General features: G+C 42.5%; 1 protein-coding gene across 3 annotated transcripts in view; it reads left to right on the forward strand.

Moving 5' to 3' along the window:
* CACNA1E (calcium voltage-gated channel subunit alpha1 E) overlaps nucleotides 1–21,914 on the forward strand; it is a 393,237-nt gene extending 371,323 nt beyond the window's left edge. For 2 of the 3 annotated variants that reach the window (XM_027868458.1, XM_027868459.1), the window contains 9 exons: nucleotides 2,592–2,688; nucleotides 5,270–5,375; nucleotides 7,391–7,498; nucleotides 8,584–8,684; nucleotides 9,148–9,254; nucleotides 12,815–12,923; nucleotides 17,091–17,271; nucleotides 19,367–19,557; nucleotides 21,372–21,914. In XM_027868458.1, coding sequence (XP_027724259.1) covers nucleotides 2,592–2,688; nucleotides 5,270–5,375; nucleotides 7,391–7,498; nucleotides 8,584–8,684; nucleotides 9,148–9,254; nucleotides 12,815–12,923; nucleotides 17,091–17,271; nucleotides 19,367–19,557; nucleotides 21,372–21,914 — 1,543 coding nt within the window. Of the gene's footprint in view, nucleotides 1–2,591; nucleotides 2,689–5,269; nucleotides 5,376–7,390; nucleotides 7,499–8,583; nucleotides 8,685–9,147; nucleotides 9,255–12,814; nucleotides 12,924–15,724; nucleotides 15,854–17,090; nucleotides 17,272–19,366; nucleotides 19,558–21,371 lie in introns of all 3 variants that reach the window. The other variant, XM_027868457.1, reaches the window with a different exon arrangement.
* The last annotated feature ends 3,748 nt before the right edge of the window (nucleotides 21,915–25,662 follow it).

The raw sequence follows: 25,662 nt of genomic DNA on the forward strand, positions 1-25,662 counted from the left end.
TTAGTCAGTGTAGCTCCTGTTGATGTTAGGTGGGTTTTGATCTGCCTAGGAGTTTGAGTTACCTTTAGTTTGGCAAGCAAGTGGTACTTCTTGTGTTTTGATGGTGATTAGAATCAGTCCTATAGGATCTGGAATTTCTGGAGTCCAAGGAAAGGAGACAGTGACCCTTGGGGTACCTTCTGGAATGGGCACTGGTCACACAACTCCTTAATAAGTAAGCTATCATTTCCTCACCTCCATTCTCTGAGTGTCCTATTAACCCGCCTGTGCTTCCTTTACAGCGGCAGGATCCTGTATAAGGATATGTACAAATTAGTACGGGTGATCTCGCCTCCTCTGGGCCTGGGAGAGAACTGCCCCTACAGGGTGGCGTGCAAGGTTTGCCTCCCAGTCCCCAGCCATGACCCGGTGATGGGACAAAACATTTAACCCTTCCTTTTCCTCCTTTGCTCCACCACCACTGCGCCACACAAATGAACCCTCATGTTGCTTTCCTTTGAGTTTAAAGAGGTCCAAACCCTCCCAGAACCAGCAGCTGTTACATTTGGAAGAGGGGCACAGGGATAATATTTGGGGAGAATGGTAAAAGTTAAATACTGAAAACATTTTAAGCTATTCCTCTCTCTCTCTGTGTCTCTCTCTGTCTCTCTCTCTTTTCCTCTCCCCCTCCCCCACTCCCTCCCCCTGCCTCTCTCTCTCCCTCTCCCTCCCTCCCCCCCTTTCTCTCTCTCTCTCTCTCTCTCTCTCTCTCTCTCTCTCTCTCTCTCTCATCTTTCTCCCACATGCAAACACTGCTCCACGTAGTGTAGATATGGCCAGAACAACTCCTCCCTCATGTATAGATTATAGAACTCACAACATCCCGGCACAGGTCATCTGAATTTCCTGGACTGGGCACAGACAAATCCTATATGTTCACCAAACTGGCATCCTACCAAAAATTAAAGCATATTCCAGATGACTCTTTTCACTCTGCCTAGCAGCCCCTGAATAGGTGAGCATATAACCTTTTAGGCCTGAGTAGACCACCAAAGGCGAAAGAGGGCAAAAGTCTTCTTACTTCAGATGCTGTGGTCTTTCTAGAGCTGCCTTCCTGGGATGACTAGGTTTATAAAAGACACCTTTAGGACTATCAGTGAGGGGCAATGAAAGCAGATGGTAGGGGAAGGACACAGACCCCAGAGTTCAGCAAAGCAGAAATGGTGGTGACAATGGTGATTGGAATGTGCTTCTAATAGAGCAATTTATCTGAGAAGTTCACAGTGGATGGTGTTGTTCTAGCGAAAGGTTCAACCGAATGGTTCTTTAAAAGGTTCCTTGCCTGAGGATCCTGACATAGTACGTTGTGAAATGCCTGTGGGATCTGGGAATGTGGGACCGAGCAGGCCGTCAGGTCTGCCAAGCCACTGTCTGGGAGTTCAAAATGAGAGCACTGCTAGGGTATGAGGCCTTCTCCTTGCAATCCTGCTTTACAGTCACCAGTTCCCAATTACCCAACTACTTCAGCCTGCCTGGTACGGAAAGGTCTTCAGAGTGCTGCAGGAAGGTGGGTGTGGGGCTCACTGACATATAGCCCACCATTTTAGAGGCAGCCAGAAGAAGGACGCAGGAGGAAGGAGCAAGGAAGGACACCGACTTGGGTGAAGGGGAGGAGATGCCATGGGATGGGGGCGCAGTGATTCCCACACTCAGAAGGCCAAACAGCTGCCTCTGCTGAGACTCTTTAAACTCCAACCTGGTGGAGCCTGCGACCGCATGTGGGGCAGAGCTGGGGAGGGAAGCATGGCATGTGAGATGTTCTTCCTCCCCCTGGTTTTGTTTCTTCCGTCTCCAGCATGCCGTTGCACTGGTGCATGCTGGGGAAAAGCACTCCATACACAGAGCCAGGTGGAAGCAACTGGGCCAACCCCTTTGACAAGCAACCACAGCCCACCACCTTCTATGCAAGATGCTATCTCCTATTGCATAGACACCATAGAGGGGGGGATACACGATGTTCTGGCTATGGGATCAAGGGACAAAGGCATATCTGGTATCCAGACTAGTGGAAACCATGGAGGGCCCTGATCTTCATGGGGCCAGTGATTCCCAGAGGAATTCTGGCTTCTACATTCTTCATTACCCATGGCTTGAGCACCGTCTATCCGGTTTATACCACTCTCACACAGCCCTGGGAAGTGAAAAAACAAACAAAAAACCTATGTTCTTTTTGAGGGAGTTGATCAGGATGACACAGAGTGATGCCGAAACAAGAGTAGAAGCCGATTCCCTGTGAGATGGGAGAAAGGGGACAGAAGGCTCATACTGATGTTCCCGGGTCTGTGTGGGGCGTGATATAAATCCACACCAGGATGGACTCACGTGTATGATTTGCCTTGATTAACAGGTTTCCTGTTCTTTTTCTGTTTGTCCATTTTTTTTATTCTGTCTTTTTCTTCTCTTGTTTCCTGTATTATTATTTTGTTTGTTTGTTGCTCTCTGGGAATGCCTCTCTTCCTTTCGTCTCTCTCTGCATCCTTCTCCCCACTTCCTTCTCTTTCCCTCAACCTTTTCCAATCTCCCATCTCATTTTCCCACCCCTCCATGAGCAGTGGCCGCATCCATTACACTGAGATGTATGAAATGCTGACTCTCATGTCACCACCGCTAGGCCTCGGCAAGAGATGTCCCTCCAAAGTGGCGTATAAGGTAGATCAACCCTTCCTTCCTTTGGGCTGGAGATGAGCAGGAAATGGGACCCAGTGGTGGGGAGGCCTGAAAATGGGGAGGACCTTGGGATGGGGAGGCGGAGGTGGGAACTAAAGGAGAGGGAGATGAGAAGAAGACTGAAGACATAGAAAGGCTCATGGAGGAGCGATTTCTCCAGTCGCTACAGGAAGGGTATGGACCTATTATTCACAGTTCTTCATGTATATGTGTGTACATGTGTGTGAGATTTCCTTTTAGTGGGTTACTAGGAAGGCAGTACTGAGGATGTAGCATATTCCCATTTCAAGCCAGCAGAACACTGAAAAGCTATGGGACAGTAAAAAAGGACAAGATGAAAGCCTGGAGCAGGATATCCTTTAGAACTGAAGGCAAGAGAGATATCTTAAATTAACCTAGGAAATGAGTGAGATCCTTGAAACAGGTCAGGGAGATATTTCACTCCTCTTTACTAAGGAGTGTGAAGGAACTACTTCTTCCTCCTTCACATAAGGAAGGTATCTTATGCCTCATTATAGCATCAAGAATGCAAGTTGTCAAATTTCTTGGAAATATGTGAAGCATGGAATGATGAGAAAAGGCTATAGACTATAGGAGTTCAAAGGACTAGCGCTCTTGTAAGGTGGATGGTCACTATCCTCCTAAATTATCATCCCAGACAGATGAGATCAAGTCTAAAAGAGTCATGAAATTCCTCATGGGTTGCTGAGATAAATAATGAACAGTGGAGCTGACTTAACATCAGGATGCCCTAAATCCTTGAGACTGAGCTTTTCCCACTGCATGATGTTAGCTTCCTTTTAGAAAGATGTTTGCAGCAGTATGTGTGCTTTTCTCAAAGCATTAGAGTTGAGGAAGCTAATAATAAAGCGATTCCATGACATTCCTATAGTCATACAATGCAGTGGAAAGTGATCAATTTGGAGTCAGAGAACCTGACTTTGAATACCAGTCCTTTTACATCCTCCTTGTGTGACAAATCACTGAATCTCTTTGAGCAATAATAGATCCATTCCCTCATCTTTAAATAAGAGCATTGGGCTAGATAATCTCTGAAGACCTTTCTAACTCTAGATTCAATGATATTACCTATGATCATGAACCAGGCCTTAAACTCAGGTATTCTGACTTCAGATTGAGTGTTCTTCCTACTACACTACTTACCACATCATATTAAATTGGCCCCACAATGCTGGAACCTTTCTATTAACTTGGAAATACACCAAGGTTATGTTCTCCTTGCTATGAATGCCGAATGTGTGCTGGAATTACAAAGAGAGGCTAGGATTTTTCAAGTTAAAACTAGAAATAGGATCTGTGCTGCAAGACACAATGGCTAATGTAATCATTCTAGGTCAGATGTTCTATTGAACTGTTGCAAACACACACTTTACCACCCTGCCTTGCAAGTGCTTCTGATGACGGCCCCATTCCTTGTCTTAACAGCTAAGTTCCCCAGCTCTGGGAGTAAACAAATCAGAATTGAGGATGTAGATTTCACTTTTTAAGTTCTGTTTTGCTTCCAAGGACCCATTTAGGCAGCTGCTTATACAACCCCTAACCCATGGCTCCTCACACATATGTCATGGTGTGGTAGCCTCTTCATTCAAAAAAAGCTGTCCCAGAGTTTCAAGTGTGTAGTACTCAAATATGATGCTATGAGTTTTGGGGAATGAGAAGTAAAGGAGAGGAGGGTATGGAAGCTAGGGGGGGGGACTGGTGAAAAAGCTAGAAGAATATGAAAAACAAGATACTCTCTAGAAAGTGGATTTGGCCATTTCAGTTTGATCCCTTCCTTTGGGCAAAGGGAACAAGGCCTTCCCACTCCTGCCCCTGCCTTTGTCACTCTTCTCTCTCTCTCTCTCTCTGCCTCTAGCTCTATCTCCATCCTTACTATCCTTTCCCCTAGATCCCATTTGCACTCTTTCTTCCATCTTCCCCTCCCCACTCTTCCATCTGACTCTACCCCATCCTTTGAATAAGTTGGACTTCTGCATGTATGATCATGTGCTGGCAAATTTCATCTCAAAGACTCAAAAAGGAGGCACCAGGATTTATCATTCTAGACAGATGAGCAAAACAAAGTCTCCCTCCCACCCTTTCCTGCTCCCAACAGAGTTCAGGGGGATTAGCAGGGGCAGTGGGAAGCTGGGGCTGCCTTAAAATAGGAAATGGAGCCAACTCACGGAGCTGGCTCCTCTCTCCCTTCCCTTTCATCCCAACTTCCCCCAGCCACTCGCATCAGAAATGAATTCCCATCCCTAACAGATATTCTTGGGACTTTGAGGGATTCTTACAGAAAGACTAGGGAAACCCCTTGCCAGGGAACTTCCCTTGGGATGTGGCTTCATTACCTGCTGAAGAGTGAGGAGGGGGAGAAAGCCCTCAGGACACGAGCAGGTAAGGGAAGGGAAGAGAGAGGCTTGGCGGGTGTGGGGTGGGCAATCCTTGCCCTTCTTTTTCGTCTATGCCATGACCTTCTCTGCACTCTTCCTCTCGCCTCACCAACGGATCTTTTGCTATTTTTTTCGCCTGCTGTCTTTTTCCTCTCTCTTTCACACAGAGATTGGTTCTGATGAACATGCCAGTAGCTGAGGACATGACCGTCCATTTCACTTCCACACTGATGGCCCTAATTCGGACAGCTCTGGACATCAAGATTGCAAAAGGTAAAGAAGGGAAACACAGAGAAGAATTTCAGTATTATTTATTCAGAGTAGCATTCACCAGGAGATAAGGATTTTCTCCACCAGGATGATATCATAACAACAACAGGTACTGGTAGTTGTACTGGTAGTATGAGGTAGTGCTGGGCTGGGAATCATCTGATGGAGGGCTCTTCAGTCAACCAGCTGTATCAGGTTAGGGAGATCATTTCCCTTTAAATGGGCCTCAGTTTCCTCATCCATAAACTGGTGGTATTGGACTAAATGGACCATGAACCCTTCTACTTCTAACATTCTGGAATTCTAATAACAACAATATTTTATTTAGTGCTTTTGATCCAAAGGTTTCAGAAAACTTTGGAAATGCTAACTGGTAGTAGGTATAGTTATCTCCATTTTACAGATGGAGAAAATGAGACCCAGACACATTTAAGTGATTCATCAATGGAAAGTTATTGAATCAATTCTAGAGTTGAGACAAAGGCTTGTTCTCCTGACTTCTAATTCTTTGCCTGATCTGTTAGACCTTATCATTCAGTATTTAGGAAAATTCATTTGATAGGTATGTGTAGAGTGAGTGGGAGGTAAGAATGCTTGGAGGCAGGCATACTAGTTAGCAGGCTATTCAGGCAAATGGGAATGAGTTCCTGAACTAAGGTGTGTATCACCAATGGGGATGGAGAATAGGGGCAATCTCATTTAAGAGTATAAACAACAAGACAATATAGTATACTAAAAAGAATGTTGGTGGGGGACAGCTAGGTGGCGCAGTGGATAGAGCGCTGGCCCTGAAGTCAGGAGGACCTGAATTCAAATCCAGCCTCAGACACATAACACGCACTAGCTGTGTGACCCTAGGCAAGTCACTTAACCCCATTGCCTAGCAAAAAATTAAAAAAAAATGTTGGTGAAAGTGAAATATGAGAAACTAGGACTAGAACTTGGCTTTGCTATTTACTGCCTGGGTAGCCTTGAGCATATCAATTCATCTGTATGGAACTCAGTTTCTTTTTTCTATAAGATGAGAAGGTTGGGCAAGATCATCTCCACCGTCTCTTCCTAGTGTAGATCCTTTGTTATCCCTCATTTGCCTTTTTTTGGCCACTTAAATTCCAAAGCAAATAGCTCCTAGAATTCTGAGATGAATGTATATAATCTTTGAGGAAAAACAGATAAAATCTGTTGCTCTCCATTGAAGATCTGGTTTGAATGACTTTACCTTAAGTTAAGGGCCAAGTGAAGGCATGATGTGGGTAGTACTAAACACCTGTGCCCTATGTTCAACTATTAAAGATTGAGAAAGGTGCTAGTTTTATCATGGCTTCCTGGTTTTGTCAGATGTGAATCCATTTTTTTTTAAAAAGGACACACATAATATGAGGTGACAATAATGCTTGAGTTAAGTGAAAGGACATGCACACCTCTAATGAGATATAAAAGTTTATAGGTGAAAAGGGAAGACTCTATAATATTTTGGGGGTTCTATCCTTTAGCTTCTTTTGCTTCATTTTTCTTCCCCAGTAGATTGAGCCATTAAGGAGAGACTAGAAGATCCAGATCTTTAAGGCCTCTGCATTATAAAGTAGGATATTCCTGAGTCATTGGAAATAAGATCAAAAATGTATTCTACCATGTTGGCAGAAAGACCTTGGTGCCACTCAATGTCAAGAACTATTCTTGTGGTATAAAGTGCCATGTTGATTCAGTTCCTGCCCCATCTACCCACTTTGGGGCCCTTGTCACTCCTCAGGCTTATCGGGATCTATTCTCTTTTTTAAGTATAATTCAGTGGATTTATGAGGAACTCCTCCAACCCATCCATGCCTTCACATCCTGTGCTATTCTTGTCTCTGTCCTCCCCTATATCATCCATAAGGAGTTCTCCCAACATACTGGGGGCCTTACTCTAGATCCCTTGTCATTGCATGGATACCAATGAAGCACCCAGGTTAGCCATCAGTTGGCTGTCATTCTTACCTCATATTTTGATTATTTATAGTTCATTTGTTTTATTGTAGGTGGTGCAGACAGGCAGCAGCTAGATTCAGAGCTGCAAAAGGAGACGCTGGCTATCTGGCCTCACCTTTCCCAGAAGATGCTGGATCTGCTTGTACCCATGCCAAAAGGTGTGGGATCTGCTCCTGGGGTACCCTTTTCATTGTGTTTCCATCATTCAAGCAAAGCACTCAGGGAAGGAAAAAAATCCTATTACTTTAGTTTGTGATGAAAAAGATATTGAGAAGATGATCTTTTCAGTTAATAGGAAATAAAGATTTCCCGTTCTCTTAGTCCAATAAGTTGAGGTCATCTTTCTTAAGGAAAGATGAATAGAAATGAAATTACAGAAAGAAATTCCCTAACTGTAAAGGCTTTTTTTTTATCATTTAACACATATGAAGATGTATCAATGTAAATATTGGGCACATTCCTAATAGGAAAACACTTTGAGAGAAAAATAATACATAGACATACATTGAAAAACAACACCAATTTATAGACTATGCCCCATATTTACACAAGGCAGATTTGGGGGGAAAGTGAGACTTATATTAGAATCAATATGGCATTATTTCAACAATCTCTTGTATAATTGACAAAAAAAAATCTTGCTGTTTTGATGTGAAAATTAATGAATAGCATTCATCAAGTTCTTCAGTCCCTGTGCTTCAGGAGCTTACATTCTAAGGGGAGAAACAACACGTCTAGGGGAGCGGTAGCTAAGGAAAAGTGTTTTGGTCCGAAGAGTCACAGAGATAGATATTGGTTCCATGGGACAGTCAGTTGACCAATCCTTTCCAGAAGCAATGGCAAACTGACTTGATTACTATTCCCAGAGCAAAATGTTCTTAAAGAGGATGGCCAGGTGATGGCTGCTTGGGCTTGGAGACTGGCTAGATAGAGTGGGCTTTCACCAAAGAAGAGAGCATGGCCCCTGGGCAGGACTTCCAAAGCTGAGTGGCTTAACCTTTATGGGATATGGTTACTGGAGGTCTGACTCCAGCAGCAAACACATCAAAGAAATCAAATAAACATGGTGGCATTGTCATTAGCATGTCTGTAACATATTAGATGTCATGATCCCATTTATGAGGTAGAACTCTACAGAAATGCAGTTATCATGAAGCAGTTTATGAAGCTTGTGAAATTCTCCTACCACTGTGTCTCTGTTGTCTTCTCACTGTTAACATCCAAGTCACCTTTTTGCTTCCAGCCTCAGACTTGACAGTTGGGAAAATATATGCAGCCATGATGATCATGGACTATTATAAGCAAAGCAAAATAAAGAAGCAGAGACAGCAGCTGGAAGAACAGGTAAGTCAAATGTAGATATCTGTACAGGCTGTGAGCAAGCACAGAAAGGCTGAAAGAAGTCACTTGGCCTTTTCCATGGGGACACAAAGTAAATCCACAATGAAAACTGCCTGGTGCATGGAGCTAGCCATGAGAGTGATTAAATCACTGGAACACAAGGGCATAAACCCCTGGAAATTAGTAGAATCTGAAGGCTCAGAGGCAAAGTCAAAGAACGTAGGATACATGGGGGATGTCCAAAAGCCCCAGTGCCAAGGAACCAGTAACAATGAATCCTACTTCTTTGGCCATAATAGTTACTTAATTAGGTTAGTGGGTGAGCGTTTGAGTTGGTGAGAAAAAGATCAAGGGGAGCAGAAAGCTAACTCTTTTTTTAAAAAACTCTGCTCTAGGACATTTCCCAAATACCCTAGATGTGGAAAGAGCATTTAAATGGTTTCTTTCTTGTTCCTTTTCTGCCCAGAAAAATGCTCCCATGTTCCAGCGAATGGAGCCTTCATCATTGCCTCAGGAGATCATTTCTAATGCCAAAGCCCTGCCTTACCTCCAGCAGGACACCCTTTCAGGCCTGTGAGTAGAGTAGCTCTCATATATTTTATTTTTCCCACTCATTCCATTGTGAAGTTCCCTGAATATAATGTACTAAAGATGCCAAAGAAGTCATATTAAATCAGACAAGAATGAATTCTTTTTCTATGGATTTAGAAAGCAAACTTCAAGATCTCAAAATGGTTATCAGTGTGATAGGGAAAATTACCAAGTAGATTCAATACTATTGCCAGTTTCTCTGGAAGCAGAAAGAATTGGCACTCTAATTTTTTAATTGGAGCCCTGACTATCATTCTGTAATAGATTTTTTTAGCTTAAGATTCTATGCTTTGGTTATAACTATCATATAAAAAAAACCAGTGAAGTGCAGCTAGATGGTGCAATGGATAGAGCACGGGCCCTGAAGTCAGGAGGGTCTGAGTTCAAATCCTATATCAGATCAGACACTTGACACTTACTAGCTGTGTGACCCTGGGCAAGTCACTTAACCCCAATTGCCTCACCAAAAACAAAACAAAACAAAAAAAATCAGTGAAGCAGCAAGGTGGAAGAGTCTTGATACCTGAGTTCTTTGTTGGTGGTGGTGGTGGTGGTGGTGACGTTTTGTTGTTTCAGTTATATCCAACTCTTTGTAATGCCATTTGGGGTTTTCTTAGCAAAGATACTGGAGAGGCTTGCCATTCCCTTCTCCAGCTCATTTTACAGATGAGGAGACTGAGGCAAAAGGGTTAAGTGACTTGCCCAGGGTCACGCAGCTAGTAAGTGTCTGAGGCTGGATTTAAATGCAAGAGGAGGAGTCATCTTCCTGACTCCCAACCTGGCACTCTACGCACTGTGCCACCTAGCTATTCTTTGTCTAGCTCTGTTACACATTATATGTGTAATTGTGAACAAGTCACTTAGCCTGTATATGCCTCAGTTTTGTTTGTCTGTTTTTTAAAAAATCCGGACAGTGATTGATTACAGATCAGAGGCTCCTTAAGACTTCTTAAAAACACTATAAAAGTAGTTGGATCAGCTAGGTGGCTCAGTGGATAGAGCACCAGGCCACAAGACAGAAAGACATAAGTTTAAATTTGAATTCAGAGACTTACTACTTCTGTGATGCTGGGCAAGTCACTTAAACTCTGCCTTGATTTCTTCATCTGTAAAATGAAGATAATAATAAAGTGGGGCTAATAATAACACCTACCTTCCGGAAGTCTACCTTGTAGACTTCTTTGTCTTCTACACTGTCAGAATGCCATTGCTACTAGCTTGGGAACTCGGAGCCAAGAAGGAACCCGAGTAAAGCAGAGCTAGATGCTGGGGAATGGGAGGGGGAGGAGTGAAGAAAGAGTAAAAGAGAGGAAAGAGTTAGATTTGAGCGTTGTTTGTTCTTTTCATTGTAAGAAGATTTGGAAGTCAATATTTCATAGACCAGTGAACATCTGTCAAGGACCAGGGTCAATCCGAGAAGGGCCAGTAGAGAAACCCAGTTTTGAATGATGCCAGCACCACAAAAGTCACCGGGGCAGACCCAGACCGCCATTGTTTGGAACGTTGCATTTGCATCAACGTAGCCTCACATCTCAATTGTTTTTGTTTTGCCTTTGTTGCCTCTTAAGACTATTCTCCTTTAAAAGGGAAAGAGAAAAAGGCCCATGACTAATAAACTCCCACAGTGATCACTTAATCAGCCCTGTGCAGAACAAGGCACTAGACCCGACTCTGACAACCGCTGTTTGAGAATGGCTGCTCACCTGTAACAAGTAACAGGTTGTCTCCCCTAAGCTCAGAAGCGGTCATGTGACTAGAGTAATGTGGATATCGCCTCTCCACAAGAGCTCATGGGACTCCAAGCACTCCCTATCTAGACTTCTGGTTATCTCATCATCTTTTTTCTGTGAGAGTTAACTTACCCAGCAGGATCTCTTTAGCCTATTTCCCATTAATTCACCCACTCTACATACATGAGAGTATAAATGAGAATTTTCTATATTAGCTTACACATATCTAGATGTTGTACTTGACGGAAAAGCATTTTAACATATTTTCATATTGCATGCAATAGATTCCTTTATGGGTTTAAAAGCAAGGGGGAAATATTTCTCTGAACCACCTAGATTTTGGATGTTTGGCTCATTCTAGGTCCCAATTATTCAAAGAGATGAGACTGTATCATAGTACTGTATATCCAAGGGCTCTCCCACCAAATGGGAATTCTTCAGAGATATGATATTTCCCCAAAGATCAGAAGTGTCCTTGTGCTTTCTTCCACTTGCCTCTGATTGAAGCTCTTCCTAGGAATTGTTGGAAAAAAGATGAGTGGCAAATTACATACTAAGCGTCTAGCTATCATCTTAAAAAGAGGAAGTCAGAGTAGATGACCTCTGTGGCCCTTTCTCCCTAGGTCTCAAATCTTAATATGATCTTTGACTTTAAATATAAGATCTTTTTTTTTCCAGGATCTGTGATCAAATATTGTGACCCTCCTTGGAGGCAAATTTAGATCATTGGTTCTCATATGGTCCCTTCTCTTCCTGTGATTCCAATAGTAGATCATATGACCCATGTGGATTTTTAAAAATGCTATCTGGTGGATCTTGGTCATGATCTAACATTTTCTTCAGGTACATAATCATGAGCACCAAAAGAAGTCGTTAAGGCTCTCTGGTGCATAGGGAGTTGTGATGTCCTATGTCCTCGCGTTGTTCCTGGTAGACAGATAGACCCATTGCCACCTTCTTACATGATCTAGAAACTGGCTTCAGCTTCCTGAACAGGTTGGAATGATGGCTACAATAGTGAGCGGTGATAGTGGTTGCCAACGGGAGACAGATGCTTGTGGAAAGTTGGCTGGATCTGGTCCTCTTTGCTCTCTAGCTCAGAATTGTTCATCCCCACTGATCAAGAGTGACTTCAGACTTCAAGCAATGGGCCTATTGACAATCACAACACTACAGGACTTGAGATTTCTTGCTGTTGATTTAAAAACCACCAAAAATATTCATTAACTTACTCCATTCCCGTGTCTTATTCCCACTGCTTGCTCTTTCTCAAAAATTTCAGTCAAGTGCCTCACCTCGGTAAGCCCAACTCTGAAATTCCTGCTGCCTATTCTGTGAACAAAAAAAAAGTCTAAATGTTATGTCATGCCATCAAGAATGCTGACATAATAAAAGTATATCACCCTTTCTGAAGCTGAAAAATAATAATAATAAAGACCATGACTGCTTAATATTTAAACAAACTGTTCAATGTTTAAACAGTGAAGTTCTTCTGCTGGGTGTGAATACCAAATAGGAATTGGTTTGCAATCTAACACTGGCCTCCCATATGGCTGGGTGTTATAAATGATGTCATTTGTCACAGATATGTTAGCTGCCAGCAGAAGACTGCTTGGTGCCAAATGTAGGTTGAAAAAAGGACTTTTCTTCTTTTCAATGTGTTTCCGATCATCCCTCCTAGAATCCTACAAGACACCAAGCTGCCCACCATTCCCAAAGGCAACATTTGCTTTTAAAAGAACAGGTACTATTAGTACTTTCAGCACAAAGGTTTTTGTCATTCTCCCTCTGAATTTGACTTCTTTTTTTCAGGAGCAGTCAGAGTGGGTACCCATCTATGAGTCCACTCTCCCCCCAGGAAATATTCCAGTTGGCTTGCATGGACCCAAACCATGGGGAGTTCCAGGAGCAGCAATCTCTGGTGAATGAATGAGTTATATTACCTTGAGAATACTCTTGGTTTCCTGGTCCCTACTCTCACTTTCAGGTTTTGTTTTCAGGACTATGATCTGTTGGAAGTACCATTTGGGGTATCCAGCTGAGATTTCCCCATTACCCTTATGACCACCCCCATATTATCCCAGCTGGATTTTTGGCCTATTCTCTGACCAAATGCTCATCTCACCAGGCCTTAAAAGCCTGGAACCCCTTTCCCTGCCACAAAATAGTACATTACTTCAGTTCAAGCTGTCTTGATTTGTGTTACTGGAGATTAGGAATGGAAATAAAATTAAGAAAAATAAAACCTCTTGTTTTATGGAGGTCTTGAGGTGAGTCACCATAAAAGATATGACTAACAATAGCCAGGTGCTACTTGAAAGAAACTTCAGAATATTTTATGCCAGCCTCCTGTTAGCTCATTATCAGTAAGGTATAATATGCAAACAGTGACTTTTTCTACACTATGAAATACATTGAGAATTTCTTCTTCAGGGATTAAATTCCCTTGATCATTTGGTCAGATTTAAGTTAGGTCAATAATTCCTTGAGGAATTTGAACCCAAATGAGTTTTTGTAAACATTATTTTCAAAGAATAGTGCTGAATTAAGCCAGAACTACTCAGTTTTAAGGAAATCAGATCAGAGATAAGGAAGGGGAGGCTTCTTATTCATAGTATTATCAGCTCCAGTGAGCAGGCATTCTCTGCCCAGGGGTTCAAAAGACCCCTTCAAGGATAAACAGCAGGGTATCTTGGTCCATAATAATAACAGCTCTCTTTGCAAGGTTCTGTATAAATAGCCTTCCCAGGTGAATTCCAACTCATCCTCAACTTATGATAATTATAACTGGACTGTTTCCTTCTCTCCCTCCATACTTCACCTCAGTCTCTGGCCTGCCTGCCTTCTGAGTTTAGCCTAGCAATGGCCTACATGGATGACACATACTTGTATCTGTATGTGACAACTAAGGGAAGTCATGAAATATTCATGGTTGTGTGGGGAAGAACATGGTAGTTATGTCAGTCACTCTTAGTGACTGGTCAGCTCTCCCAGAGATACCCAGGCATCTCCCAAGGCCACTAAAGATAGTCAAGGGGAAAAAGTAGCCTCCATGGCTTCTTCCCACCCTTCCCTCTTGAGACCTTCAAACCAAGACCCAGGGAATATTTTTTGTAGTTAATTAAATTCTACAACTCTCACATTTATCTGCCCCTGTTGGTGATGTATCTGTTAAAGATAATTCAGCAATGTATCCTTTCTTTCACAGGGTGACTTCCTTTATTCCACAACTTCATTTCAGCTGGCTGGCTGTCCTGGGCTGAGCCATGGCGCCAGGAGCGTTTGGATTTATGTCCATCTCATTGTTAGTGCTGGTGTCTGTGATTCAGATTCAGATCTCAGCCTGTGCCACACAAATGCCAATGTGCAATCTGACCATCACTGCCCATCACCACACAGCCTACCCCCTCCAACTTACGTCCACCTTCTGAGGCATGGCCCCAATATCCATGTGTGTGTTTTGTGTATGACATGTATACATATGCATGTGTCTCTGCACCACCTTTGCTCCTACAGAGCTCTGGTGTAGAATGCCTGTATATTTGGAGTCAGATGTAAGTGTTGTTTAAGAGTGTCTAACAACCTCTCTCTAAATTCCGATTACGAACACAATTGCACCTCCACTGAAAGTAACCTTCACTAATAACTGAAGTCACACATCCAAATGGTCACAGAGACAGCCTCTGTGCAGAGGATGTCAATGGCTCTCTGAAGCTATCCTCTTCCTGGTGATTTTAATTCTATATAGAAGAGGACCCATACAAATCCACACATCTTGTATACATACATCACTGCTTTATAGGATGTTACTTCCTAATGAAAAAATATGCCTTTTCTAGGAATAAATTCCTAACAATATACATTAGCCTCTGGTATCCCTTTTTCTGTTGATAAAAGCATACATCCTTGAGGTAATCCTCTGTCACTCTCTGATAGTGACATGTGGAAGCTACAGAATTTTTCCCTTTCTTTTTGCCAAGATTGAAACACTATAATCAGATCATTTGTATCTTTGACTGAATTTAAGAACTGGTAGAATGCCATCACACTTCTGAATAAAAGAATTCTTCAGATTTAAATCTTTAAAAAGCCAGATTATTAACTTTTGCTACATTTTGCAAGTATTTAAAAGTATTTTTAAAATGTTTTTAAAGTATTAAATTAAAATTTTAAAGTACTTAGAAGTACTTATCAAGAAATAAATTATTTTGCAAAATAATAGGTACAATTATACACTGAAAGAATGTTGATATCTGACTTGCTGAGATGACTCTGACCTAATTATTTTTCACCTAATGGTCAACCTTCTATTGATAAGCTTCTGTATAACTAAGTTGGTCCTTATACAGAAAACATAATATGGCACCAGGACCATACTAAAAGCCTTTCTGTTTTGGTAGGACATGCCCAGATATTGTGTATACTCTACTGAAAGAGTATTTCAGGAGCCGTGACTACCTCTTTGCCCTAATGAAGCTTTTGAATAGGACTTTAATGGAAGATAAACCCAGAAATGATTTATTCCACTGAACTATTTTGCGCACATGCACACGTGCACAAACACACACACACACACACACACACACACTGAAATTCTTAAATGTATTGATTCCTTCCTTTAAAGCCATCCCTGGTATGGTAGAGGCAGGATCATCAGCTGAAAGGGGAAACACAATAGGATTAAACCAAGTCCCACAAGCTTGGCTGTGTGTTTATTTCCAGGAGCCAGAGGTTAGTGAGTTAAAAATCGTGCAGCCCTCTAACCATGGCAGCTACCTCCCTTCGGACACCCAGGAGCATGCAGTATCTGGGAAGGCATCATCTATGCCACGCCTGACTATGGATCCCCAGGTAAAATGCAACCACCACTCACCCTATGCAATAGCAAGACAGGCTATGATGAGTCAGTTGGCTTTGAAATAACATCTGACATTTTTCAGGTGAGATATTGCCTTCTCATCAACAAGATCCTTCCCAGGAGTCTTCTTTAGTTGATCCTGTTTATCAGACACTGTTTTTCCAGCGACTATCTAGTCAAATAAAATAACTTCCACTGAGAAAGACCAATCATCTCCTTGACGGGCTATTGACCATCAACAGTTTAAAACATATTGAAGATTCTCAGAAGTCAACCAAGCCATGTGGGAAATACATTTTAGAGGTTTCCTGCCTCTTTTTCTAATCCTTTTGTTTCCTTTCCCACCTTCAGTCTACACACACACACACACACACACACACACGCACGCACACACACACACACACACACACACACGCACACACAGAACTCTGCACTGAGACTGTCTGTCCTAAAATGGTGCAGCTGCATCTCATCTCTTTGTCTGTCTATCAGCTCTTTTTTGTGTCTGTCTGTCTTACATCAAGTTTTGACAAACAGAGATGAGAAGTGTTTTTCTGTTGTTGTTTAGGTCTTTCTTTTTTCTGCTTTTGGGGAGTAGATTTGTTTTCACATCTGTCACAAGGCAGAGAACCATGATTTTAATGGTTGAGTGGGACAAAATAGACAAGCTGATTTTACAAGGCCAAGAGAGGCATATAGGCCTTACTCACTTTTTATGATAGGCTCACTTTGGAGAATTCAGCTGACCCAAAGGCAGTTTCTCAGAAGGGGAAAATGGATGTTTCAAAACCATGCTACCCCCATGACCCAGATTTTTAAAAATTTTTGTCCTAACATGTCATGAAGGAGGTTCAATGTATTCTATGAGTCCAGGCTTAGCTGTTCTGAGGGATCATTAGATGGGAATCCTGCATAGTGGTTCTCTGTATTCTGTTTAGCTCTTTCTCAGTACACACAGCTTCTCACTTTCCTGAGCTTCAAGCTAGCTCCTGGACCAGTTCCACTGGTCCTCTACTACACTAGGATCCTAAATTCATCATCTGGTACTTCCTGCTCATCCAGCTCACTCTGAGCAAAAGAGGCCATAAAATAATCTCTCTTTGAGGCTACAGACTTTGAATCTGCAACAATATGTTGGTTGGATTATTTTCTCTCTTTTCTTACTCTATTTCTTTCTGCCCTCTGGTAAGTAATTCAGGCCTTCTATTCTCTTTGGGGTCATGCTTTCAGGTGGTGACGGACCCAAGCTCCATGAGGCGTTCCTTTTCCACTATCAGAGACAAACGTACAAACTCCTCTTGGTTAGAGGAGTTTTCGATGGAGCGAAGCAGTGAAAACACCTACAAGTCCCGCCGACGCAGTTACCATTCTTCCTTGCGCCTATCAGCTCACCGTCTGAATGCCGACTCAGGTAAAAAATGTTTTCTGGGCTCTGGTCAGTTCTCTGACCAAAAGAGGTTTAGCAATTTCATCCATCAATGAGTCTCTTCCTTGAAAAACTAGCTCTGGTTTGGGGTCCATTGGTACTAGAACTGAATTCTTTCAGAATGTAAGGACTATGACCAAAGATAAATTGGTGGTGTCAGGAATGTAGTTGTGGAAGAAAATTTTTTTTCCAAAACTTTTCCTTTTCATCACCTCACCCCTAAAATAAGTCTGAAATTTAAATCAATTAACATTTATTAGATGCCTGATGTGAGCAAGATATTGTGCTAATAAGCACTGGAGATACAAAAATGAAAAATGACTAGTCCCTAGACTAAAGGAACTCAGGCTTACAGAGCTAGAGTTGAAAGAACACTTGAGGACAGCGAGTCTAATCCTTTCATTTTGCAGTTAAAAAAGTGGAAGCCCAAAGAGGTTAAATGACTTAATTCAATAAATCTTTATTAAGCACCTACTATGTGCCAGGCACTATGCTAAGCATTGGATTTTGCCTAGAATCACACAGCTAGTACATATCTAAGAAATTAATAGTCTAAAGAATATGACATAGACAAGTATCATACAAGATAAAATAGGATGGTGGCATAGTGCTCTAGGGAAACCAAAGAAAAAGGGATTCAGAGAAGGGTCTCTGGAGCACATGGCACAGGAGAATAAGCCTAAGGAGAAGATGGGATCATCACTTTAGCAGGTGGAAATGAAGAGGAAATCGTTTCTATACATGATGAAACAGTCTGCATGAATGCACAAAGGTCAGAGAAGACAGACCAAGATCATGAAATGTAGTAAGTGAGAATGTAAGTTTCTTGAGGGGAGGGACTGTTTCAATTTTATCTTTGGATCTCAGGCATCTAACATAATACTCTTGCATAGGGTAGGTACTAAATATATGTTTAATTGAATTTTTTGGAAGAAAATAGAGTACATGAAGGGAAACAGTGTGAAATAAGGTTGAAAAGGTAGCTTGGAGCCAGACTGAGTATGGACTTCATGGCAATTGGGAATTTTGAAAAGTTTTTTAAGCAGTAGAGTAACACAAACAGACCTGTCCGTTGAAAAGATGATTTTGACAGCTAGTAAAAGAATGGATTAGAGATGGGAGGCAGAAAGACCAGATATTAAAATCATATCCTAATAAGATTCTTATCTTAAAAGTAGTTTATTTTCCTAAGCTATTGTTTTTGTTCAGTCATTTCAGTCATGCCCGACTCTTTGTGACCCCATTTGGAGTTTCCTTGGCAAACATACTGGAGTGATTTGCCATGTCCTTCTCCAGCTCATTTTACAGATGAGGAAACTGAAACAAACAGGTTTAAGTGACTTCCCCAGGGTCACACAGCTAGGAAGTGTCTGAGACCACAGTTGAACTCAGGAAGATGCATCTACCTGACTCCAGGCCCAACACTCTGTCCACTGTGCAATACAGCTGTTGAACCTTATCAAAGACTTCATTTATCCAGTTATTAGTTGTTAGAAAACCCTAGAATGAGGGAACTGGATAGAAACCTTGGAAATCTTGTCCAACCCTTCATTTTACAGAATGAGGAAATGAAGGCCTAGTGAGATTGTGACTTACCCAAGGTCACACAGCTAAGTAATAGCAGATCTGGGACAAGAGATCAGGCTTCTAGATCTCCTTCCAGGGCTTTTTCTACTGTACCTCTTGGCATAATTAGTTCATAGAAACTTTCTTCCTGTTGCTGGTACCATCTTAACCATAAAAGATGTATGTTTGCATAAGACATTGAAAATTCCTGAACAGCATTTCTGGCAAACAAAAAACACATCTTGTACCCTGGGAGAATATGGCTAGTGTAAAAGGGAAGTAGAACAGATGGCATTCTGTAAAGTGGAAATATCACAAGCTGGAGACTTTCAAACTCTCCTGCTTACCCCAAAGGTATTTCCTTTCTGATCCTTCTTTGCTCTCAATTGCAACAGACCCCATGTTGACAAGAACTGAAATCCCTCTAGGGGCCCAATTCCACGTGACCAGTTAAGGTTTGTCTTCCTTTTGCAGGAATTTCTTGACGGTCACTTATCTCTGCCCTCTTCAACAGGTCACAAATCTGATACCCATCGCTCTGGAGGCAGAGAACGTGGCCGATCCAAAGAACGCAAGCACCTTCTGTCTCCTGATGTATCCCGTTGTAACTCTGAAGAACGGGGTGCCCAAGGTGACTGGGAGTCTCCTGAGCGACACCAGTCCAGGTCACCTAGTGAGGGCAGATCTCAGACACCCAACAGACAGGTGAGTATGAAAAGCTGGCACTCCAACAAGAAAGACAGAAGGGTTGGGTTCATTCTGGATATGGGCGTAGGTAGTAATACATACTGCTTTTGACCATTGGGGCTCATAACTTCCTACCTTTGGGGGAACCTACGCCTCTACAATCACAAGTACATATCACTCAAAACTAGCATGTTCAAAAGTAAAATGTACCTTGCAGAAAACCAAACTATTCCCTGAAGGATGAATAGAATGCCATCTTGGTAATCCCACCACTGTTGTTAAAGTTTAAAGGGACAGAGTCACAGCAACATGACTCCAGTGAATCTATGTCAAACTCAACTAATAGGATATCCTTTGGTTAAGAAGGTATCTTTGCTGCTCACAGAATCTCAGAAACTTCAAGTTTAACCTTTACCTGACAAAGAATCCTGTCCACGACATCCCCAACCAGCGGTCATTCAACCTTCACTAAAAGACTCAGGTGAGGGGGGAGCCTACTGGTTTCCCAAAGCAGCACATTCCATTGGATGATAGTTCTAATTTTAGAAAATCTTTCCTTGCATCGAGCCCTGATATGTGTCTCTGCAACTTCTCCTTGCTCCTAATTCTGCCCTTGGGGTCCAATCAGAACAAGTCCGTGTTACCGCTTTTCAAACCCTTGAAGAGAGCTGTCCTGTCCTCCTCCCTAAACTTTCTTTTCTTCAGGCCTTTCAACCACTCCTAATATGACATAATCTTAAGGCTCTTCATCATCCTTGTCACCCTCTTCTGGATACTCTCCAGTTTACCAAAGTTCTCTCTAAAATGTAACACCCAGAAATGAACACAATACTCAGGATATAGGCAGATCAGGGCAGAGGTCACAGTGGAATTCTCAGCTTCCTTGTTCTGATAAAAAAAAAATAACCATTTGAATAATTTCATATTTGTTCCTGGTAAGAATTCATTGTTCAGACCAGTCCTATTCATTGAGTACGAAGCAACTTCATTGCTCTGTGTCTCCGTCTAGTCTAGGATAAAGAAGACGGGAGATGACTACAAACTAGAAAGTCCACTTGCCAGCCAGAGCTCCTCTGGTCTTATTCCAGAGTATTATGGAAATAAAATTTGTGTCCTGATACGTAGCCTTCCTGCCTTCTTGACCCTGCCCCTTATTGGCCCAGATAGAGAAAGGACCCAGCAAATGGGGTTCATGTTCCTAAGGATCTTCCATGGGAAGACTAATCTTGTAAGAGAACAGGGGAACAGGAAGATAATATTCCAGAGTCCCATTCATGGAAGACCTAACAGCATCAGGGAGAAGTGATATAGAAATCTGAGCAGAGAGCGTTATGTGTTCTGAGGAGTTAAACAGGGTCCGTGCCTCACAATGGCCAATAAGAGAAAAGAGCTCCAGGTGAAGGTATTGTAGAGAAATCAGTGGCATCCAGCAGCAACCCTGTCACTTGCTACCCAGACTTAGGGATCTTTAGAACTCCTCTCTACCCTGTAACATGATTCTTTTCTTCTCTCGTTCTTTTAAATGTCACATAACTATGGCTTTCTATCTCTTTTTTTTTTTGCCCTGATCCTAAATGGTTATCTGTGTGCCATTGAAAAAGTATGGACTTCTATCTGAGCTTCGCCTCCTACCAAATATATTTAGAGTTAGTACCATTGGCAGATGATTGGGCTAAGACTAGAGCTGAGTTGGTAAGAAGATGATTTCAATCTCATCCATTCCCTAAAGTTCAGACTAAAGTGGTGCATCATAAGATGAGATTTCTGAACAAAATCCCAAGTGTGCATCACCTCAAACCTACTTTAATCTGTGTCTCTCTCCTGCTCTACAGGGTACAGGTTCCCTTAGTGAAAGCTCCATTCCTTCTATCTCTGACACCAGCACCCCAAGGCGAGGTCGTCGGCAGCTTCCACCTGTTCCCCCTAAACCCCGGCCCCTCCTCTCCTACAGTTCCTTGATGCGGCGTCCTGGTAGCATCTCCCCACCATATGATGGGAGTGAAGTTGGCTCCCCACTGCCCTCCAAGGCCCTGGAGAGCAATGATGCCTGCCTGACTGAGTCTTCCAGCTCACCACAAGCAAAGCAGAGTCAACACTCCACTCCCCAGCGCTATATCTCAGAGCCGTACCTGGCTTTGCATGAAGACTCCCATGCCTCGGACTGTGGCGAGGAGGAAACGCTTACCTTTGAGGCTGCCGTGGCTACCAGCTTGGGCCGCTCCAACACCATTGGCTCAGCCCCTCCTCTGAGGCACAGCTGGCAGATGCCCAATGGGCACTACCGGAGGCGGAGGCGTGGGGGACCAGGGCCAGGGATGATGTGTGGGGCTGTTAGCGATCTCCTGAGTGACACGGAAGAGGATGATAAATGCTAGAGGCCATGCCCCCCTCCAATGCATGCTCTTCTAATATGGGGGAAAACAGACCCAAGAAGCCAGTGAAGCCTGGGGGGAGGAGGAAGAAGAAAGGACATTATGCAGAATCAGCCAAGAAAAAGGAAAGGAAAATAGACAAACAATAAAACCCACCAAAAATGATTTGATTTCCCTTTGCAAGATGGGCACAGCCATTGTTCTGTCTCCTTGCTGAGGGAGAGAGAGAGAGAGAAATGTGGGAACGTGGACAGTCATCTTCAAGGGAAAAAGAACATAGATATAATGGCTCTACTTCCCCCTCATCCCAATCACTTTGGTAAAGGCATTGGCTTTATGTATGCCAGTATTGCCCTGAGAAGCATAGAAAACCTCCTGGCTGGATGCTGGGGTCCATAGGAAATAGCCAACAGTAGAGGAAATGCCTCCCTTCCTCTCCCTCTAACGCTCTCCAGCCATCACCACTGTCCCCAGAGCAATCTCTAACATCTTGCACTATCCCATGGTTTACTCTCCACACAAGAGTTTATGCCAAGGTCAGGAGTACTGGATATCCTGTGTGGGAGACAGGGAAGGAGAAGAAAAAAAGGTAGGGGATAGCTGGTGGAGAAGCAGTCCATGGTGCTCTGGCATGGAAGGAGATGGTTTCCTGAGTAAGAATAGTAAAAGTCCCACAGCTTGTATCATGGAGGGTCATAGATTTAGAGCTGGAAGGGACCATAGAGGTCATCTAGTCCAACCCCCTCATTTTTTCAGATGAGAAAACGTAGACTAAAAGATTGGTCAAGTGACTTGTTTAAGGTCAGAAAAATAGTTAGGTGGAAAAATTGGAATCCATATCCATCTTCTGACTCCAGATTTCATAGTGCTACCAGACAACACCCACTTATCTAGATAGGCATTCTTATAAACTGAGATATTGACACAAGCAGCTTTATGGCTGTGCACATGTACCATGAGTCCGTGTGCTGATGACAAACTGAGCATCACCAAGGGTCTTCTTCCCCTCCTGGGTCTGTAATCCAGTGGACCAGTTTGGGCCACCTGCAAGACCAAGATGATGGGTGTTGTAGATGTCCTATTCAGTGAAGCCAACTGAGAATGTCCTGATCATCCCTGTGTTTCCCCTGAGGAATGGAAATCACATTTAAGAGTAATCACATGTCAGATAGACCTTTAAAAAAAAAAAGAAGTAGATGAGGTTATTTAAACTAAGAAAACCTCCTTCAATCAGGCAATATTTGAGTGCCTCTTGTGTATTAACACAGACACTACAGGTGGATGGTGGGATTTTCTCAGTTAGCGTGTGATTAGGGACCAGCTTCACTAGTCTTGTGGGATCCTATTTAAGGTAATTAGTTAACATACCTCAGCTTAGGCTTAGGATGCTGCTTGCAGGAGAGCAGTTTCTATGCTGGAACAAAACTTCATGTAGTAAAGAATATTTCCTTAAGTCAGGACCCTACTTCTCCTCTCCCCTAAGTAACAACAGTGCAGAATGGCATTCCATTTGGAATCTCTCCTTGTGCTACAGCACAGAAAGGTTCTGCACTCAACAAACCCCAGTCTCTTCTTCTGTAATGCTTTGTTTACACTTCGGCAAATGAGAAAGAGATACAGATTAAGGACTTACTCCAAGGCATTTTAAAATGCCCTGTCCTACCTCCAATACCTGACTCCAGAGCTGCTTAATGTCACTCCTTATATCCACCATTTTCCAATGGGACCCTAACAATGAGATAGAAAATAGCCAAGCCCCCTTTCTTAGCTAAATGAAGGAAAGGGAAATATATTGATCCTCCAAATCCAGTATCCTCAAGATATGATCTAAAGGGATGATTTAATAGCAGTCATGGAATTCCACTACAACCTGATACAATGGATACAGATTGCCCTTTACAAGAGAAAAAGGCACCTTTATCTGGACCCACTCCCAATACAGCTACCTCCATCCTTCAAAGACAGCAGCATTGCCAGAAGAATTATACTGAAAGTAAAAGGCATCACTGAGAAATGAGCCCAGTCAGGGTACCAATGGTCCTCAAGCCAGAGCAGGATCAGAATCAGAAAAAAAAAAGAAGGAAATAAACCTGTCATTAAGACCCTATTCCTGCCCCAGAACCCACTAAAGACTTCCCTTGTTCCATTTCACAGGATGAGCCTTAAAATGGAAAACCAGTGGAGGGAAGTCATTGTTGATTCTGCCAGTGGCTAAGTACAACCTATTCATACCCCTTTTAGTCAAAGAATGGATGACAGTTTTTCTTAGGCTCATTTCTGAAATATTTTCCTATGGCTTTCTAATCTGCATAGAAAGAAAATATAGTAATATTAACTTTGCATACAGAATACCTCCCAGTGGCTTGGAGGCACCAATCATTCTACATATACCTTGCAGATATTAACAGACCATTCATGCAAGCCAGAGTAAACAAGCCCTAGCCATCATGTCACATGTGGTCAGTCACAAAACCAAATTTACCTCCTAAGGAATGGAAGGTCCATGGCAAAGAGGCAGTGCATTTGCAAATGGCCTGCCCTTCCTTCCTTAGCTACTTGAATATCATCTCCCCCTCCCCATTGCCCATCATCCACCATTTATACACCCTCCCAAAGCAGTTCAGAGTGTAAGCATTGATGTACAAAGCATTGATGTACAAACCATTGATGCCACAATCCTTGTAACATAAGGGCTGTACCCCGGGCGTCACATTGTTCTCCATGGCATTGTTGTAAAGCATCATTTCACACCAAAACTCTGCTATGGACTCCTCCAAGTACACAACCTTATTTTCTTCCTCCTCTGAAACAGTTATCTCAAGGGAAGGACTTTGCACAGGACAGCAATTCTGAGTCAGCAGCATGACTGCTTGGTGTTTTGAGAGGGAGAACTGAAGTGATAACTGAAGCCATTTAGACCGTAGGGGAAAGTCAGGCTGGGAAAGCAATGGCCTGAATTGGAATTTTGCTGCAAACATGGCTTTAAGAAATCTAAAGTTCTAAGAGATCTTCCTAGATACCATAGCCCCTTGAAGTTAGAATGTTCATATGCTAAACGAACAGCCTAGTACCAGAGTGCCAAGAGTGAAAATGGAAACCTTTATACACTGACCAACTGCCAGTCTACCTTATTCCTGGATGTATGACCTAATTTCCTTTTCTCTGCTTCCCTTAACTAAGAAAATGAAGCCTAGTCTGTCACATTAGGGCATGAGACACAAATCCTCTCCCTCTACTACTCTATCTTCCTTGCTGCCAATAAAAGTTTTTACTCAAATATTTTCTCCAACTAGCAACCTGCTCAAAACATCCACTCATTTATGTACCAAGCCAATCCCTGCTGATTTCTTTGGAAAGTAAGTCTAATATGTTTCACCTTGGTTAAAAAAAAGTAATTGGTATTTTTAAAAATCCTGAACTTGAGAAGATTATTGCTAATGCCCTAAAAGATGGGGAGGGGGGGAGTTTCCAGATCTATTAACATTATTCTTAATTTTCTTCCTCAATATTACACCCATTAGCATTCCCTTAAAAGCAAATGAGAAAAACCCATCTAATACTGAGAAGGCCTATGAAAATTAGTTCTGGTGCTTTTAGAAATGTTGGTCATTACCCTGACTTGGGCCACATGGCCTGTCTATGGTAGTCTACTCCTAGTAGTCATGCAATTCTTCCAATAGAAAAACACAGAGCAAGGGTAATCCTCCTGAGGCATTGACTGGAATGATAAATGGACAGAAGGGCAAGACAA

The sequence above is a fragment of the Vombatus ursinus genome, unplaced genomic scaffold (genome assembly GCF_900497805.2).
Source record: "Vombatus ursinus unplaced genomic scaffold, bare-nosed wombat genome assembly UNPS02014789.1, whole genome shotgun sequence".
NCBI lineage: Eukaryota > Metazoa > Chordata > Mammalia > Diprotodontia > Vombatidae > Vombatus > Vombatus ursinus.